Below are 18,856 nucleotides of genomic sequence, written 5' to 3'. Positions count from 1 at the left end.
CTTAAGTAAGTCATCTGACTTCCTGAGGCTCCAGTTCTTGTCTATAAAATGAGGAGGTTGGACTAGAAGACCTCTACAATCCTTTCCAGCTCTGAATCTATATTCCCACGGAAGCAAAAAATGCAGAGTGAAAGCAGCCTGAGAATCTAGGCTCTACTCCTCATACTGTGACAGATAACCAGGGTGACCTTAGGGAAGTAACAACTTCTGGATCATTTCACATCTATAGACATGGAAGAGTTGGACTGAGGGGGTCTTAACCTTTTTTTTTGTCTTGGGCCCCTTTGGCAGTCCATGGATTCCTCAGAATAATGTTTTTCAATTCATAGAATAAAATATGTAGGATTACCAAGGAAACCATTTATATAGAAATACAAAGATAAAAATATTTTTAAAAAACAAGCGTACAGATCCCAAATTATGGAGCACGTGTGACTGGATGGTTAAGGTGGTTAAGATACCACTATCGCTAAATCGTGAATTAAGGCAGAAATGTCAAACATATGTGGCTTGTAACACTTCCCAAGTGGAGGGGCCCAAATTAGATTAAAATATAATTGGGAAATATTTAACGAAATAAAAACATAACAAAACATAGATGATATTGCATTTTAAAGCAATCAGTATGTGACCCATCAGGATCCTGATATAGAGATTAATGACTCCTGTTTCTATTTGAGTTTGATGCCACTGGTATAAGGTATGTAATCCCTTTAAGGCTTCATTTATATGCATCAGAGGCTCATAAACCTGAGGGGCTTCAGCTGCCATCTAAACAGATAGAGTCCCAGCAAGTTAAGTACTGACGACCACACAGGTAATTAGCATCAAAGGCAAGATTTGAACCCAGGACATCTGACTTCAGTGTCAGTATCCTCTGTACTATATCACATTATTTTTAAGATCTCTATACCCCAAAATTCTATGTGTTTATATGTTTTCCTCACATTTGAAACACACATACACCCCAGCTCTGGACTGGTCTCCTTCCTGTTCTTCACACAAGACACTCTATCTCCTTACTCCAAGTATTTTTGTTGACTATCCCCCATGCCTTGAGTTCTCTCCCCTCATCTCAGTCTTCGGGTTTCCTTCAAGTCTCAGCTAAAAAGCCATTTTCTATCAGAATCCTTTCTTAATTCTCTCTTATGCTAGTACCTTCCCTCTGTAGGTTATCTCCAAATTATCTCGTACGCATCTTATTTATTTAGAGTTGTTTGTGTATCTCCCCAGAAAGCATGCCCTGTCTGTCTTTTCCCTCCCTTTGTATCCCCAGCACTTAGTACCATGTCTTGAACATAGCAGATGCTTAATAAAATGCTTGTTGGTTGACTGTCATATTTTCTTTTCGTTTGTTTGTTTGTTTTTTTGAGGGAGGAAGGCAGGGCAATTGGGGTTAAGTGACTTGCCCAAGGTCACAGCTAGTAAGCATGTCAAGTGTCTGAGGTCGGATTGGAACTCAGGTCCTCCTGACTCCAGGGCTGGTGCTCTACTCACTGTGCCACCTAGTTGCCCCAACTGTCATATTTTAATGTGATTGTAAACAGTATGCCAGGGATATCTCACTGGTTTGAGAGAAATCACCGTCCCTAGTTCAGTTCATTCAATGAGTATTTTTCCCCTTTGATGTAATCAGCCTATAAGACATGACTTCAAGGAGTTAACAGTCTTATTGGGGAGACACTCCTCACTTGGGGAAGCTGGTAATCATAGGAAATATTATATGATTAGATGAGGAGGTGTGATCACATCAATAAAGGAAGTGCCCAGAAATCAGGCATCTGCAAAATGTGGAAATAAGGATACAGTTAAGTACCCAAACATGTGATCCAGACAGTAAGTCTGTGGGAGTTCCAAGAAGGGGGAGAGCTCTGTGTGGGTTAATAGTCCTCGTGAAAGAGGTGGAACACAAGGACTGGTGTAAATATTCTGCCAGTATCACTATGGTGACCGAGATGTCTTGCATACAGAAATATTCTCCGATCCAGTTGTAAACACTGAAGGGCCACTGCAGTAAGACAGGTTTAAATCTAAACAGATTTTCTCTTTTATCCTTCCTTCCTCTCTGCTTACCCCACCCCCTTCCATCCTTCCTTTCCCTCTTCCACTATTGCTCCAGCTTAGACCACATGAAGCCTTGTTGGCTGCTGGGTAAATTAATTCCCTGGGCAGGAAAATCTTCTATAGCTTCTTGATGTTCTCTGCTTTTCTCTTTCTTTTTCTCTCTTTATCTTTGCTCGCTACCCAACCCTCCAGCTGAAAAAACGAAAGATGTGCTCGGTCTGGATGCTAGCCCTCCTCTTCTGAACGTGTCTGATCCTTTCATCCCTCTCCCGGTACCTGATGCACCAGGTAAAGGAAACTGCGAGGGGACGTCAGGGTGACATGGGGATAGGTACTCATTTCCACTTTGTTTTCCAAAAGCTTAATTTTCAAGGTCTCAAGATGGGAATTTGGATTTGTGAAAGGGCTGGGATTGAAAGGGGAAAACCATACTGTTCCCAGGATATTGCTTCAAGGAAGTGTCAGAAGTGACTTGGTGGGATCTGTAGAGGAATAAGGACACAATAAATTAATAACACACCTCCCACATGCACACTCATTCACTTTGTCTTCATTATCTGACCCCTGCCCTCACCCCCACCAATTTTACAAGTGATACCTGGCTATAAGACGGGAAAGGAAAAAACACTGACTTCTGGAAATCAAGAGACTTTGGTTCTAGACACATCCCAGCCTCTCAATTAGCTGTATGATCCTTGGACAAGTCACTTAACCCCTCTGGGCTTCACAAAAATCACAGAATTTCAGCATTGAAAGAAAGTCCAGTGAATATATCGTCCAACCCATACATGCAATTTCTTCTGCAACGTACCAGACAAGTGGTCATCCAGTCTTATTAGAAGACCTCCCAGGAGGGAGAACCCACTATTCCCAAGGCAAACCATTCCATTTAGAAATAGTTCTAATGGGGGCAGCTAGGTGGTGCAGTGAGTAGAGCACAGGCCCTGAAGTCAGGAGGACCTGAGTTCAAATCTGGTCTCAGACACTTGACACACTTACTAGCTGTGTGACCTTGGGCAAGTCACTTAACCCCAATTGCCCTGCCTTCCCCCCGCAAAAAAAAAAAAAAGAAATAATTCTAATGGTTCCTCAAAGTCAAGGACTGTCTCATTTTTGTCCTCATATCCCCAACGTGTCTGGCACATATCAAGCCTCAGTTTGCCTGTATTTTAAGACCCCTTCCAGCTTTGACTTTCTGTGATTCTGTGATCTTAAGAAGTGGCACGTAAGTGTAGAAATGGGTTGTGCATTCTGACTTGGGGAAGCATATCTCTTCTTTGGGGTGGTAGGGTATGGAAGGAAGGGTACTAAATAACAAAAATTTTATCCCTTTCTCACCCTTCCATAGGGACAGAGAAGTCACCCTTTCCTTTCTCCACTGATCATTTTTTTTTAATGAATGACATAGGGAGGTGGCTGGGGTAGTACATAGCTGGGCCTTTCAATTAGGAGACCTAGGTTCAAGGCCCACCTCTGACACTAACTGTGTGACAAGTTATTTATTAACTCCTCAGTGCCCCAAGCACCTCTTAAAGATGGTAAATTTCAGATCTGCATTGGTGGAGGGAGTTTCTTCCTCAGAGAGTTCCCTACATCAACAAAACCATAGTTCTCTTCTGCTCCCCAACCCGAAGATAATTTTTTTTCCATTTTTTCCCCCTCTACCTTGGTCACAGTTCCGCCTACCCCAGTGACCTAAAACCCATAGATTATGGGTTAGCTAGGTTTTCTTTTTCCTAAAAACATGTTGACTTTGTGGCCCAAGGCCTAAAACAGGTGCAAAACCCCAATCTTCTACTTAATAAAATGGGTTAAACCAAGGCCCCCGAAAGAAGTTTTCCTTGTACAAAGAAAACATAATTACACAGCAAAAAACGAATGATGACCAAATATTCTGAGGCCTATGCATGTAAATATCTTTAAGAGGACCATCATTGGTATTGACTAAATGAGGTTTGTCTTTAGCGTGTTTTTTTTTTCCCTATATCTCTTCCCACTTTAATGATGACATTCTCCCCCTGCTCTATTTCTGAAATGTATCCCATTGGGTGAATGAGTTGGGAGATTAGATGGTTGGAGGGTAGAATGCCCTGGCAACACAACCTTTCATGATTGGCTTTCTTTATCAGGACCTAACTGCTTATAGGTTTATTTCTTCCCCATTGGCCTCTATGTTGCCTCTGTCTGGTTTCCAGGAAAAAAAAAATTTGGGTCAGAAGAATCTTTCCAACATTGGCTTTTTTATCCAAAACATAAGTTTGCAGTTATATGAGAAATAAAACTGAAAAGAAATTATAAACAGGGAGGGGGAAAGAAAGAAAACCACCCCAAATTTGGTTCAGAATAATGGAAAATGACACACATTTAGAAAAACACATTCTTGTCTTTGCCATTCTGATGAGAGCAGCCAGAGATTTTTTTAAACTTCCTCCTCCTTTTCTAATAATAAAATAATGACAAGCACGTGGCAGGGTTAATTTTGATTTGACCTCATTTGGACATTTGGTCATCACACTGATTGTTTTTTTCCCCTTTTTTCTTTTGCCAGGATGCATTTTGGCTTCTGTGTCAGCATAGATCAGCCCTGAGATGGGAAATGTATTTGTCACACTGACATTTTATTGGAATTTGCCCTTTTTAACTATAAGTTCTAGAGATTTTAGATTGGTTTTTCAGCCTTGAATCGGTCAATGTAATCCTTGTGGCAAAGACAGTAGGAGGTGTAGTGGAAAGGGCCCTGGTCTTGGAATCAGCAGATGGAAGTTTAAAGAGGGTATCTGGTACTTACTAGCTGGGGGACCCTGGACAGTAACTAAAGGATCATTCCACTTCCAACACTTACTGTTTGGGAGACCCTGGACAAGTCACCCTAGACTGTAAGTTGCAGATAGGCTGCTGATCTGCCCCTCTCCTGACAACAATGAAATCACAGACATAGACCAAGAATATATCCCCAAACTGTGAAGCAATCTCTTTGTAAACCTTAAAGTGCCGAAGGAATGTGAGGCGTCATCATCATCACCATCATTGTCGTCATCGTTATCATCATCATTATTGTTTTCTTTTCTAAAGTTTTACTTGTGTACCTCTCCACAGCATGGCAGTGACTCTGGGTTCTCAAAGTGGAGCACAAGGTCTGTCAAATCTCAGTAAGCTGGAACAGCTTTGTGTCTGGAGCTGACTGTCCAAAGACCACCCTAGTTAAGTTGGGAGAGACATCGATGAATTTTTCACCCACAGTATCTCTCAAGACCATCTGTTAAGTCATAGAGGGGTGTCAGGTGGTCCTGTAGAGGCAGGGACCCCCTATGTGAACAACGTCATACATTTTTTAGTTATTGAAGTGTTACCGTTGTTTGTGAGGGCTGCACATTATTTGGCTCGATCCCTGACTTGGGAACTAAGGGACAGTCTCTCCATTTGGAGGGATTTTGACTGATACCCAATGTTTCCATTTGCAAGCAGGCTGTCCACAATGTCTCAAAAGAAAGTTTTATTGGAATGAAAGAAAAAGCAGCTATTTCTGCATATTCTGCAACATATAAATTGCACACCAAGCGTGGGGGGACCCTTCCGTATCAGGGCCTTCCCTACACTGCTCTCAGAATTGTCCTCCCGGGACTTGTTATATCAATTCCCAATCATGTGACACCTGAAGGTTTATAAAACTTTCTTCAAAGCAACCCTGTGAGATTGATAATGCAAATATTATTTCTCCCATTTTATAGACAAGGAAATTAAAGCCCAGGAGTTTAAGTGACCGGAACAAAGCTTAGAACTTAGAGGAACCTTAAAAATTCTCTGTTGTGTTCCCCTGCTTTTACAAGGTGGAAGGGAGGGAGGTCAGGGCCAGAAAGGGGAAGTGATTTGTCCAGGGTTATAAGAAACAGGGTCAAGATTCAAATCCTCTCACTCTTTAAGTGTTCTTTCTACTACCCCAGGCCAGAGTCACCTAGCTTAGAAGGATCACAACTTCCATTCACCCTTGGAGCTCCTGATTCAGCACTCTCTCTACTATATTGCATAGCTTGGACCTCTAATGTCCTCTTTTGACTAACACAGTTGAACTCAGTGATTTTTTTCCCCCTCTCCCTTCCCCCTGTTCACCCCATTCTCTCCTTTTTCCCCCTTTGTCCCTCTGTCTCTCTTCTGTCTCTCCTATATTTATCTTTCCTGCCATCCTTCTCTTTCCTTCCCCTATTTTCTTTCTCTCTCTCTCTCTCTCTCTTTCTCTCTCTTTCTCTCTCTCTCCCTTTCACTCCCTCTCTCTCTCTCCCCCTCTCTCCCCCCTTCTTCTTCTTTCCTCCCCCTTTATCCTCCCTTCTTCTCCTTCTTTCTCTTCTCCTCTCTCTCTCTTCCCCTTCTTCCTCCCTCTCTCCCTCTATATCTCTCCCTTCCCTTCTATTTCTTTCCTATTCTTTCTGCCATTACATAAAACTTGAGTTCTAGTCTGAGATTACAGAGCTCATCACTCCAACAATGAGGTACGAGAAGACTGAGGATTTTCCCCTGTCAAACCTTGTCCCTTTGGCATTGACTCACATGGGAACATGGTCATTCCCCTAAAGTGACATAGACTCTCCACCAGAGCTCCCCTTCCTACTCCCTCTAACTACACGAAAGCCAAAAATACTGGCTCTATTTTCAGTGAAGATGGGTAGATAGAGTGTTGGATCTGGAATCAGTAAGATAAGAGTTTGAATCCTGTCTCAGATACCACTAGTGGTATGACTCTAGGCAAGTCAGCTGCCCGCTCTTGGCCTCAGTTTCTTCACCTGAAAAATAGATATGATAATAGCACCTATATTACAGGGTTGTTGTGAGGATCAAATGAGATAATGTAAGGAAAGTGCTTTTTAAACTTTGAGGCATTATATAAATGTTAGCTATTATTATTACTGAAAGCACCCCAGCCTTGATACATTTTGGAGATTTCTCCAAACTATACTGCTTACTCTCAGGGTGATCTTTGGCAAGCCATGTCCCTTCCCGTGTCCAGTTTCCTGCTATATCAAGAGTTTGGATTGAATGATTTCAAAGTCCTTCTTATCTATACATTTTATTATTCCCCCAAATAGCCAGGTCAAATTAAGTAAGTTTCTTTGGATGATATCATTTACCCTCAGATCTTGTAGTCTCTGGTTTCAACTTCTGGCTATACCGTTCATTGGCCATATGACTGTGAGCAAGATGATAATGATAGTGATACTGACTTCTTAGGCAGTCTAGTGGCCCCCTTCTCTCAGGTGCTCCCCATGTGGGTGCTGGACTTGGTGCAAATACCTGATAGATTTTAATCTACTGCAAGTCAGAACTCCTAAGCTCAAGCAATCCACCAGCTCCAGCGTCCACCAGTAGCAGGCATCACTGGTATGCACCTCCATGCCCAGCCCCCTTTAAGGTTTCTAGATGAATTTACTCACAGCCTTGTGAGTAACTAACATAAATATTCTTACCTCCATTTTTAGAGATAAGAAAACTATAACTCATTGAAGTAACATGGCTTGTCCAAAGTCATACAGCTAGTAAATTTTGGAGGTAGGATTTGAACACAGGTCTCCTAACCTCAGAAACTCTTGCTACTATTCCGTATCGCCCTCTTGACCATTCTGAGAAGAAAAATGCTTTGTAAACTTTGCAAAATCTCAAATAAACATAAATTATTCTTGTTTTTGCTTCTGATGATAATATTTCTACCTTCACTCATTGACTGAGATGTTATATTCCCGTGAAAGATAAGTCACATTTTAAGGTTTGCAAAATGCTTTCCTTAGGACAACAACCCTGTGAGGTAACAAATATAAATATTTTCCTCCCATTTTATTGACTTAAAAACATTCAATGACTGGTCCAGGATCACTCAGCTAGCATGTGCTTGGTGCAGGATTTAAAACAAGGTCTTCTGACTCCCAAGTCCAGCTTTCTGTCCAAAGCTACATTACCTATTTCTGTTCTTATCACTTCAGCACAGGGATAGTACCAATTAATGAATGACTGACATAAAGCACTTTGCAACTATAAAACACCATGCAGGTGTCAATGATTTTATATCTAAATTAGATTGTACAAAATGCTGAGTTTGAATCTTATGAATATGTCAGGGTGCTGTGTAAATATTGCCTTTAGACTCAGGTTGAAAATGAAACATATCCAATGGACTTTTGACAGGTTTTAGAATCATAGAATTTGAGAACTGGGTGGAACGTTAGCGATTGTGTAGTCCAACCAATCTCTGACTTGACACAGGAATCCTCTGTAAAGCAGTCCTGATAATGGGTAATGATCCTTCCTCTGCTTTGCCACTTTCACTGGTGATGAATAGCCTGCCCCACTGTCGGACCTTTCTGATTGTTTCGGTAGTCCTTTCTATAATGAGCCAAAGTCTGCCCCCTTTAACTGATAGTCTTTGGCCCAAATTCTGTCTTCTGGAACAGCAAGAACAAGTATGATCCTTCTTCTACACGACAGTCCTTAGATACCCCAAAAGATAGTGCTTTTCTGTTAGCTGACATTTATATAGCACTCACTCTGTGCCAGGCACTCTGCTAAAGTGCTGTGATGATGATGATGATGATCGCTCACATTATATATGTATAGTGCTTATGATGTGCCAGGGACTGTGCTAAGCATAATGATGGTAATAATAAAAACATTTATATTGCCTACTATGTGCCAGGCACCGTGCTAAGCATAATGACGGTAATCATAAAAACATTTATATTGCCTACAATGTGCCAGGCACCGTGCTAAGCATAATGACGGTAATAATAAAAACATTTATATTGCCTACTATGTGCCAGGGACCGTGCTAAGCATAATGACGGTAATCATAAAAACATTTATATTGCCTACTATGTGCCAGGCACCGTGCTAAGCATAATGACGGTAATCATAAAAACATTTATATTGCCTACTATGTGCCAGGCACCGTGCTAAGCATAATGACGGTAATAATAAAAACATTTATATTGCCTACTATGTGCCAGGCACCGTGCTAAGCATAATGACGGTAATAATAAAAACATTTATATTGCCTACTATGTGCCAGGGACTGTGCTAAGCATAATGACAGTAATAATAAAAACATTTATATTGCCTACTATGTGCCAGGCACCGTGCTAAGTACTTTACAATTATTGTCTCATTCGAACCTTATAACAACCCTGGAAGGTAGGCGCTATTGTTGTCACCATTCCACAAATGAGGAAACCGAGGCAAACAGAGGTTAAGTGACGTGCCCAGGGTCACGCAGATAGTGAATGTCCGAGGCTGGATTTGAAGTCAGATCTTCCTGACTACAAGCCCAGCACTCTGTCCCCCCGCCTTGGCCGAGTCTTCTGTTCCCCAGACTAAATGGTCCTTTCCACCATGATTTGGTCTCCACTCAAGATCTTGGTTACCTCTCATTTCTCAGTTTCTTTCCCCTGAACTTTCTTGCCTGCCAAAATACAGCTCCCCATTTCTTTAGAATCCTGACATAAATTAATCCTAGCTCTTGATACCGGAGAAACATGTGGCTTTTATTTTCTCTTTTCCAATTTGTATTTTTTTTTTGACTCACTAATTTCTGGTCTTGGTTACTCTGTTCGTAGTGATGTTCCTATGTGCTAGGAGTTCCTCCCGAGTTTGATGTACCTTTGAGATGAGAAATGACAAGTTTTACTTTTGTTGTCTCATTGATTTTTCTCCTTTCTCCTTCCTTTCTCTTTAACCCAGAAAAGCTTATCGAGGGGCTCAAATCTCCTAGTACTTCACTCCTCCTTCCTGACCTTTTACCTCTGGCAGATCCCTTTGGTAGCACTTCAGATGCTGTGAATGGTAATAAAAAATATTCTTCCCTTTCTATCACTGTCATGATGTGGGGGTGCATGCCTTTGTGTTTCAAGAGTTTTATGTAAAGAATTAGGAAGCAGCTTAGCAAACCCAGTGTTTTATTGAGCTATGGTAAGATCTAGTAAAGCATGGAAGACTGCTAACCACATGGAAAGAAGACTGGGCTCAAGGCCCAGCTCCATCATTTACTGGCTGTGTGATCTTAGCAAGTCTTTGAGCCTCTATTTCTCCATCTATGAAATGAGGTTACTGTACTACCAACCTCAAACACACGTTACACGCAAAAGCATTGTGGAAATGCTTTTACATGTGAAATATTACTTTTCAATGTAAGGAACTTTCAATTTTAGTATTTTAATCACACAAACACTTATTAAATATCTATTCCATGTAAGGCTACTATACCCTTCCCACCCCCAAACATTCTCTTTACTAAGGTCAACATCTCCAGTTTCTTCACCTAATCTGAACCTCATGTGGCCTAATCTCAAGGCCATTTTAATACTGTTTGATCTTCTGGATAGTCTCCAACTAATCAATGTTCTCCCTAAAATGTGGCCCATGGATCAAAAACCAATCATAGGCATGCGTAGAATGTGGATCAATGTGCCTATTTTGGCCTAATCTCTTTGCACACCTATAAACACATTACTATAGGTATGGTCTGATCAGGGCGTAATCTACTTGGACTATCCGTCACATCCCTCATTTTGAATACCATACTTTTATTACTGCAGCCCAAGATCTCATTACTTTTCTTGGCTGCCATATGACACTGTTGATTGATGTTGAATTTGTAATTCACTAAACCTCCACATCCTTTTCAGAGGAACTGCTGTCTAGCCATGCCTCCCCTGGAAGACTTCATATTTATCCCTATTACATTTCATCTTATCAGATTCAGTCTGACATCTTGGCTTATAATTTGGTCCCCAGGTAAAGTAATTTCTCTATGTGACAGTACTTAGTCAATATAGCCAAGAATTTGTGGATTTCATTATTCTTTCTGACTTCTTGACTATATCCCCCATAAATAAAGAGGATTTCATGTATGTGTATGTAACAGGTGAATAGAGTGGACCTTGTGTGATCATCACATAGTGCCTTACACTTCTCATACAGATCGGGGGCACCTATTTGCTATCTCATATTCTCCAACCATTCCTCACCCTGACAGGTTTGGGTTTCCAGGGAAGAGACCCTTATCCCATTCAAATAATCTCAGAGTCCTAGGAGTAACCTTGTTATGGGGGAATATACTCTCTTTATTCATTGCTTTAGTTCTTGAGCCCCTATCTATGTGCTATACCATTCACTCTCAATGTTGTAGTAAGGCCAAAAAAAAAAGTCAGATACTCATATTAATGTAAATTCAGGAATAAGTACATTATAATTCACACATTAACTAGGGTTACACTCACCTAACTGTTGGGGAGAGTGATCACAGACTTAAAGAAATCTGTCAGGCAAGCACCTAAAGAGGGATATCTGGTGTGCTTACGTTAACTAATACTCTGGAGAGCAGGCTTTGATAATATTTTTCTATTAAGGAACATCTATACTGCATGAAGCCCCATCTTTGCTAACTGCTCCCCTTCTGATCCTCACCACTCTCCAGCTCAGCAAATCCATTATTCTTCTATTCCTGAACCAGTGGAGCATTTACAAGTTCTTTCAGCTTACAATCACCCTTAAAAGGGTGCTGAGAAAGTATTATACTCTTAATTTAGCTAGCAGTTCCCTTTAAGCCAGAAAAATACACAACTCCTTAAACTGGCTCTCTTTAGACAATACAGACAACCTCAGACAGCCATTTACTCACCCAGGATGCTGCATTGACCAAACAGCTCTCAGCAGATTAGCTGCCAAACCTGTCTTTTCCCCTCTCAACCTAGATGTGGTGGCTGAAAGCTGCATGCACTTTTGAAAGGCTTCACCTCTCTCAAATTCTAGGTGTCACTGAAGAGCAATACCTGATGCTATTTACCCTTGTCCAGTGAGCTCTAGTCTTTCCTCAGCCAATCAGGACTCTCATAGCTGAAGCCTTCTGTCAGTCAGCTGCTTCAGCTGCCGCCTCTCAGAGCTCCAAGAGAGTCCACCTTTCCCACTCTCTTCTCTCCCTTCTCCTCCCGGTTCTTTAGTCTTTACTTGTCAATTTTCTCAGTATGCACCCTCTACTTATTTATTCTTCACTATTTTCAGTAGCTTTAATAAAGGCAAACTGTTATTCAGTGACTCATCTTTCACTTTTGAGTTAAAAACTTGCCAGATCCCCCTTTTCCTTATTTAATGATCTCATAATATCTAAACAGTTATATGATTTTTTTTTCACTGCAAGTTTTTAACTTCCTAAGTCTTAAAAGTCCCATGAAGATAAGTTTAGGGACTGCTATATCCTAGAGCTTCAACAATTCCATAGTCTCCAAAACTGTTCCTCTGGCAACTGTGTTTTTATACTCACAATTTTTAATAAATAAAAATTTTCTCTTACCCTTTGAACCATTAAAACTACAAAAGAGATATCACTTTACATCCTTCACATAGTGATTTAAGTCCTTATGTTTATGCCATGGGTCATTCTCTGTCCATTTTGCAACCAATCTGCTCATAGCCTGGATGAAAACTGTGTTTCATTACATATAAAATAATAGAATTCTTTTGTCTTTTTGCAAAAGTGATGTTTCTGCCTCTTTCAGCACCAAACTGTTCCATATGAAAATATTAAAGGGGGATGGTACCTTAGTACTACACACCCACCAATTAGAAGACAATTATGTGCAGTATGCGCAGCACTATATTAGGTGCTTTGAGGGAAACAAAGTTATGGAAGACACATGAGATTCCGCTCAAGGAGCTTATAATCTGATTGGAGAGATAGACATAAAAAAATAATGTATCAAAGATCTGTCATAAGGCAATACATAATGAAAAGCATAGTGTCTATAATAGTGAGGAACCCCCCCAAAACAGTGAAGACTGCTATCAATTCCTACTTCTCTTTTCAGGCTAAACATGCCCAAATACTTTAAACTTTTCTTCCTATGACATAGTTCTCAGGCCCACTGACCGAAACTCCCATGCACGGGACCCCTTGCAATTCAGGGATTAACTGTCCTGGCCTCTCATAGGATCATAGCATTTATACCTGAGAAGGACCTTAGAGACCATCCAGTCTAATTTCCCATATGGGGAAACTGAGATCCAAAGAGGAAAGTGACTTGTTTAAGATTACACAGCTAGTAAGTAGCAGAACTCGGATTTGAACCCCAATCCTCTGACTACAACTCCAGTGCTTTTCAGTCTCCCTCTGACTCCCTATAATTCGTTTTCCCCCTCCCTCTGATTTTTTTTAACACTGCTGCCAAAGGAAAAGTTGATGTTGCTGTTGAAAGTCTTATACCAGGACTGGAGCCCCCAATGCCCCAGCGCCTTCCATCTCAGACTGACTCTGTCACATCCAACCGAACAGGTTAGTAAAGTTTCTCCTCAAACCAGAGCATTTGGTCATGGAGATAAGACTAGTCAGCCCGTGGATTTTGTTCTGATTATAGAAGCAAGCCCCTTTCAATGAGGAGAGCCTGTCTGTCTCCCAACCACATGAAATCAAGATTGAGGATGTGATTTTTATGCAGACTGGTTCCTTTTACTTTCCACAATATTAGTTGCTACTTATTGTGCTCTCAGCTCCAACTTACGGATGTTTGGTAACTTGTTCACCATATGAAGAATAGACTACTTTTATGTCAATTGTAGTGACCCAGTTGGTTCCACACCACTCTTTCCCTCAGCTTTCCTGTCAGACTTGTAAGACAGCTCTCTTCTTTTCTAGTTAACTATGTAGCAAAACTACCACATATTCTTTCCTCTTCAGGAATAGCCTAACACTGTTAATTAGGTTTACAAAAACGTGAGTAGGTGAAGCAGCATTGTAAAAGGCAGTTAACTCCACACAAACCACCTTACGAATGAATGAGTGACTGGCCTAGCAATATTACTTCGGGATTTTACAATTGTATAGCGGTTTGGTTATGATCTGGCAATGATTTTGGTGTGGAACTCCATTGGTTGGTGCAACCTTATGGGGAAGGGAGTAAACCTTTATCACTCTGGATGTATTAGACCAATTTTATTTGCTCTTAAAGTTGACTTAGCTGGAAGTGTACACCTGAAGTGTGTTCCTCACACAAAGCTTTAATCACATATATGAGATTTTTTAAAATTGAATTTGAAGGTAATTTGGAAGAAAAAACTAGTATCTGTTTAGATGCTTAATACAGCTCTTCCATTCTAGTGACACAGAGTTGGGAAATCTTGCAGGAAAAGCACTGAATTTGTCACCTTTATAAAGACTAAAGTAAAATGCCTGAATAAAACTAAAATTTGTTGGCATTTGGAGAGAGGGACAGAGACAGAGACCAATCTAAATTCATCTAGGTCTAAGTTTGGGGTTGGATGTTTTAATGTTAGGCCCTTTCACAGTCTTTAAAATAGGCGATACAGAAGCTCTGATGAGCAGCCTTAGTGATGTAAGGATGACAAATGAGGATGGGTTGGGACTCTGCCCTGGCTTTCATCATGTAAAATATTTCAGTTCAATTTCTATAGGAAGTTGATGGCCTCGAGAGAAAAGTCTTCTATATCTACCCGCTAAAGAATGACAAAGCGTTTATTAAACAACTACTTAAAACTGCACTAAGACTTTTAGGACAATGTATGCCAAATGCTTTGTAAAACTTAAAGCCCTGTATAACTGTAATCTGTTGTTGTTGTGAAGACCCTGGATTTGTCATCTTGTTGTTGTTGTTTTTGCTGCTGCTGTTGTGAGTTGTATGAATGAGGTGTCAAGCCAGTAATCTGAAGGTTGATAGTCTAATCCCATTCTCCTGTTGTATATACCATTTCATGCTCCTGGCCTCCCTTTCTTCTGGACTCAGATTCTCTCCCTGGGGAAGATTCCCTTCTTGATTCCTCTCTGCTTTCTAACCCAGCTACTGACCTTCTAGATGAGTTCACTCCCATGGCAATTTCTGCTCCGGCTCATAAAGGTAAACACTCGATGTGGCATGTGCTCCGTTTGTCCAGGGAGGGGAGGGAAAGAGTGACCAGAGAACATTGTTCTTGTGAGATTGTCTGTGCAGCTGTTTTCTTTTTAGCTTGTGTTATCATTTCCATTTTATATAGAGAACCTCAGTGATTCAAACTAACCAGGGATGGGAGGGGGTCAATACAATCATCTGAATTTTTAAAAAATATTTCTAAATGATTGTTGATTAAAATGGGGTTTTATTACTGTCAAATAACGGAAGGGAAAGCAGCATGGTCTATTGACAGAATGCTGGACTTTGGAATCAGTGGCTTGAATGTCCACTGCCATTTACCTGCACTTGTGACTGTGGGTAGGTCACTCTGTGAGCCTCAGTTTCTTCATCTGTAAAATGAAACGGTTTATACTAGATGGACTCTAAAATCTCTTCCAGCTCTAAATCCCATAAGCCCATCAAATACGTGTAGCTGGTTTAAAACTGCTTTAAAACATATTTTCTTGTCTTAAATTGGTTAAGTTGAAAGCCATAGGAACACCTTTCTGAAAAGGAACCTTAGTGATCTTCTTATCCAATTCCTTCATTTTTTCAGATGAGGAAGGCAAACTAGGACATGGCTTATACATGCTATATATAGTAAAATGTTTGAGTACCAAGTAATAATCTCTTCTCTTCCAAACAAAATGTATAGTTGTATCCTTCAGAATGAGCTGTTTTCTCTTCACTGTGCTTGCATCAGATATGTTTTTTAAAGCATCAAATAGGTTTTGATCTTCATTGGCTCTAGTACTGTCATTATTGGAATTTAGCAAAAGGGCAAACTGAGGCAGATTTCCATGCAAGACAACATTTATTAGCAGGGGCATGCTGCCTATCAGTAATGGGTGGATTGCCTCCATTAATTTCAAAGACCCTGAGCAAAAGGACAGATCCCCTTTTACAGGTTTTGAGGAATACAGAACAAAGAAAAGAGCAGAGTAGATGACATCATGGGATTAAGGCCCATACGATTAGCTACAGAGCTGAGGTGCAGAACTCAATATGAATGGTTAGAAATTTAGTAACAGAGGTTAGCAATGACCCCTCTTCTCTCATGAGACTAAGAAGTACTCTTTGAGACCAGGTGCGAGATAGCAGCCCAGACTTTTGGACAACAAACCAGACAGCCTTGAAGGACAGCTTGGCAGAGTAAGATAGCAGGTCCAAACTCACTTGTTTCCTCACATGTTCCCCAAGGTTCACAAAATTCCTTGAGCAGCGGAGCTGGATTTTTAAACTTAATCTATTACAGGCCATCTCAACTCTGAACCAAGTTCAGAGACAAAGAATTATGACTTAAGTAGTTATAGGACAAAAGCAGTTACAGAACAAAATCAATTAATTGTAAATAGGATCAATAAGAAAATGATACCGGATCAATCTTTATCTTCTTAGTACCTTCTCAGCTCCTTCCCAAAGGCAAGTTTTTGCTCTTCTACCTTCTCAAATATATAGTAGAATTCAGGAGGGGTGATGGTGATCAGATCTGAAACAAACCTGTCTTTTTTTTTTTAGCTAGCGTTTAAGTGTTTGCAACACCCTTTACAAATATTATCTCATTTAATCCTCACAACCATCCTGGGAGATAAGCCTTATTATTATCCTCATTTTACAGATGAAGAAACCGAGGCAAACAAAGGTTAACTGACTTGCCCAGGGTCACACAGCTAGTAAGTATCTAAGGCCAGATTTAAACTTGGGTCTTTTTGACTTCCAGTCCAGCACTCTATCCTCTGCCACACCTAACTTCCTGTCACCTCTAAGCTCCAGATTAGAACCTAAAACAGATTCATCTAGTTTAGAGTTTGCTGAGTTACTGCCCTCTTAGAAAGAAGAGAAATTGATGGCAAAGAAGAGAAAGTCCTTACTAAGGCCATGGACCATCACAGCCTAGTCCTTTCATTTCTTCATTAGAAAAAAAGCAAACGCAAATGGAAACTGTTGGCCCTCTTTACCAGCAGACTACACCAAGACCTTTTAAAAGTGGCTTTTACCGTTGCTAGTTAACGCTGTCATTGTGAATCTCTTTGTTATAAGTAGTCAGCCTACTAATGTTAATCACAACCAGGCCACGATATCTCATCTCCACGTAATTCTTTTCCTTCTCTTTCCATAAGTCCTTTGCACAGGTTCCACCTTATATACTATAGGCCTCCTTTTGTTTACTTTAATATTTAAAAGATTCCAATACAACATTCAAGCTGTCCCTCTGTTAGCTTTTGATCTTGATACCTAACTGACCCACCTTCCTTCCTGGCCAATATGCTCTAAATGATGTCCTTTGGTAAGCACAAGCAAGTGTTGATAACATGCTGCAACCTGCTTACACCCACCTTACATCTTTCCATTGCCCTGTGAGTCACGTGCAGCCATTATCTTTCTGAGTATGTGGTGTTGTGTGGTTTACAACCATATGGTATCACCATGAGAAATACAGGCTTTTGCAACAAGAGAGATCATGGAAAGCTCTGTGCCATTTCCCTAAATGCAACCTAGCCTGACTTTTCCTACTTCTGCTCACTTCTTTGGCAAACTCTGTCAGTCTGCATGTATTAATGGGCTAATTCAATGAACTGTCAACCCAGCTGCACATTATAGTGTGAACGATAGTCATTCTTCATTGATTTAGTTTTTTCTGTGTGTATTACTAGGCCAATTCTTTTGAAAGACCATGAACCCCCATGAAGAGGCCTGGTAGTGTTCCATGACTTGATACAGTTGGCAAAATGTCATCCTTAAGCAGGAAGAGCTAGAGAACTTCATCATCCTTAGGGAAACCCTCTTCTCTTTGACTGTATTCATAATCTGTGCATTAAAAAATGGAGTTGTGAGCTCCAAGCCTTTTAGATTCTTATATAACATCATTTCTACATTTTTATTTTTAATATTACAGGAACATCAGCACTTGAAATGAACTGGGAACACAGAATATAGAATGTTAGAGCTGAAATATCTTAGAACCTAAAATATCAGGCTTTCCTTGCTGGAAGGAACCTTAGGGATTACTTAGTACAGCTCATCCATTTTTACAAAGATAGGACCAAGATTCAGACCCAATCAATGCTGTTTTCCTTAAGGAGACAGAATGTTAGAACTAAAAGAACTAGAACATAGCCTGTCAACTCTGGAAGAAGCCTTCGGAACAGAGAACGTAGAATGTTAGAGCTGAAAAGGACCTTAGAGAACACCTAGGTCAGGGGTTCTTAACGTTGTTTGTGTCTTGGATCCCATTGACATAAGTGAAGCCTATGGACCCCCTCTCAAAGTAATGTTTATTTAAAAACATAGAATTACAGTATAAGCCAATTATGGTAAAAATTGAGATTCATATTTTCCCCATCCAAATCCACAGCCCTCCCTCCCCCTGAAATCTACCAATAGATTTCAGGTTAAGAACCTCTGATGTAGGTCATGGTTGTCTTTTAAAATAAAGAAGCTATCCTTTTATTAAGTTACTTTGTTGCATTAAAATACATTCAACAAATCTTCTCTGTTACAAAGTTGAGAGATCAAAATGGAAAACATGAGGGAGGGTCTGTCCTTTAAAGTATTCCTAGGTCTCAAAAATTGTCAAAGTGGCTCTGATTTCCGTTGCTAGGTTTTAGAATATGTCTTCTTTGGGAGACCTGTACAGCTCTCACCACTGATGACTGTTTCTATGGTAACATTCACTTGCTCTAAAACTTAGGTGCTTTTAAACTCAGGATTGTTTAGGAGTGCTGGTGGTTCAGCATGAGGTTTTGGGTTTGTTTGGATTTTTTTTTTTTATGCTAAGCAAATTCCACTCCAATTCAGCAAGCTTTTATTAACTACCTGCTATTTTCAAGGTTCTCTACTAGGCATTGGGGGGAAATACCCAGCTAAGACCAAAAAATAAT

General features: G+C 40.4%; 1 protein-coding gene across 6 annotated transcripts in view; it reads left to right on the top strand.

Annotated features, from left to right (window-relative positions):
• Positions 1 to 18,856, top strand: part of AAK1 (AP2 associated kinase 1) — a 246,166-nt gene that overhangs the window by 206,826 nt on the left and 20,484 nt on the right. For 3 of the 6 annotated variants that reach the window (XM_036752570.1, XM_036752569.1, XM_036752568.1), the window contains 4 exons: positions 2,257 to 2,352; positions 9,781 to 9,882; positions 13,265 to 13,366; positions 14,832 to 14,942. The exons of the other annotated variants lie outside the window; for them this stretch is intronic. In XM_036752570.1, coding sequence (XP_036608465.1) covers positions 2,257 to 2,352; positions 9,781 to 9,882; positions 13,265 to 13,366; positions 14,832 to 14,942 — 411 coding nt within the window. The remainder of the gene's footprint in view (positions 1 to 2,256; positions 2,353 to 9,780; positions 9,883 to 13,264; positions 13,367 to 14,831; positions 14,943 to 18,856) is intronic. 6 annotated transcript variants of the gene reach the window in all.

The sequence above is a fragment of the Trichosurus vulpecula genome, chromosome 3 (assembly GCF_011100635.1).
Source record: "Trichosurus vulpecula isolate mTriVul1 chromosome 3, mTriVul1.pri, whole genome shotgun sequence".
In the NCBI taxonomy this organism is placed as follows: Eukaryota; Metazoa; Chordata; class Mammalia; order Diprotodontia; family Phalangeridae; genus Trichosurus; species Trichosurus vulpecula.
This window is presented reverse-complemented; position numbering and strand designations above follow the sequence as displayed.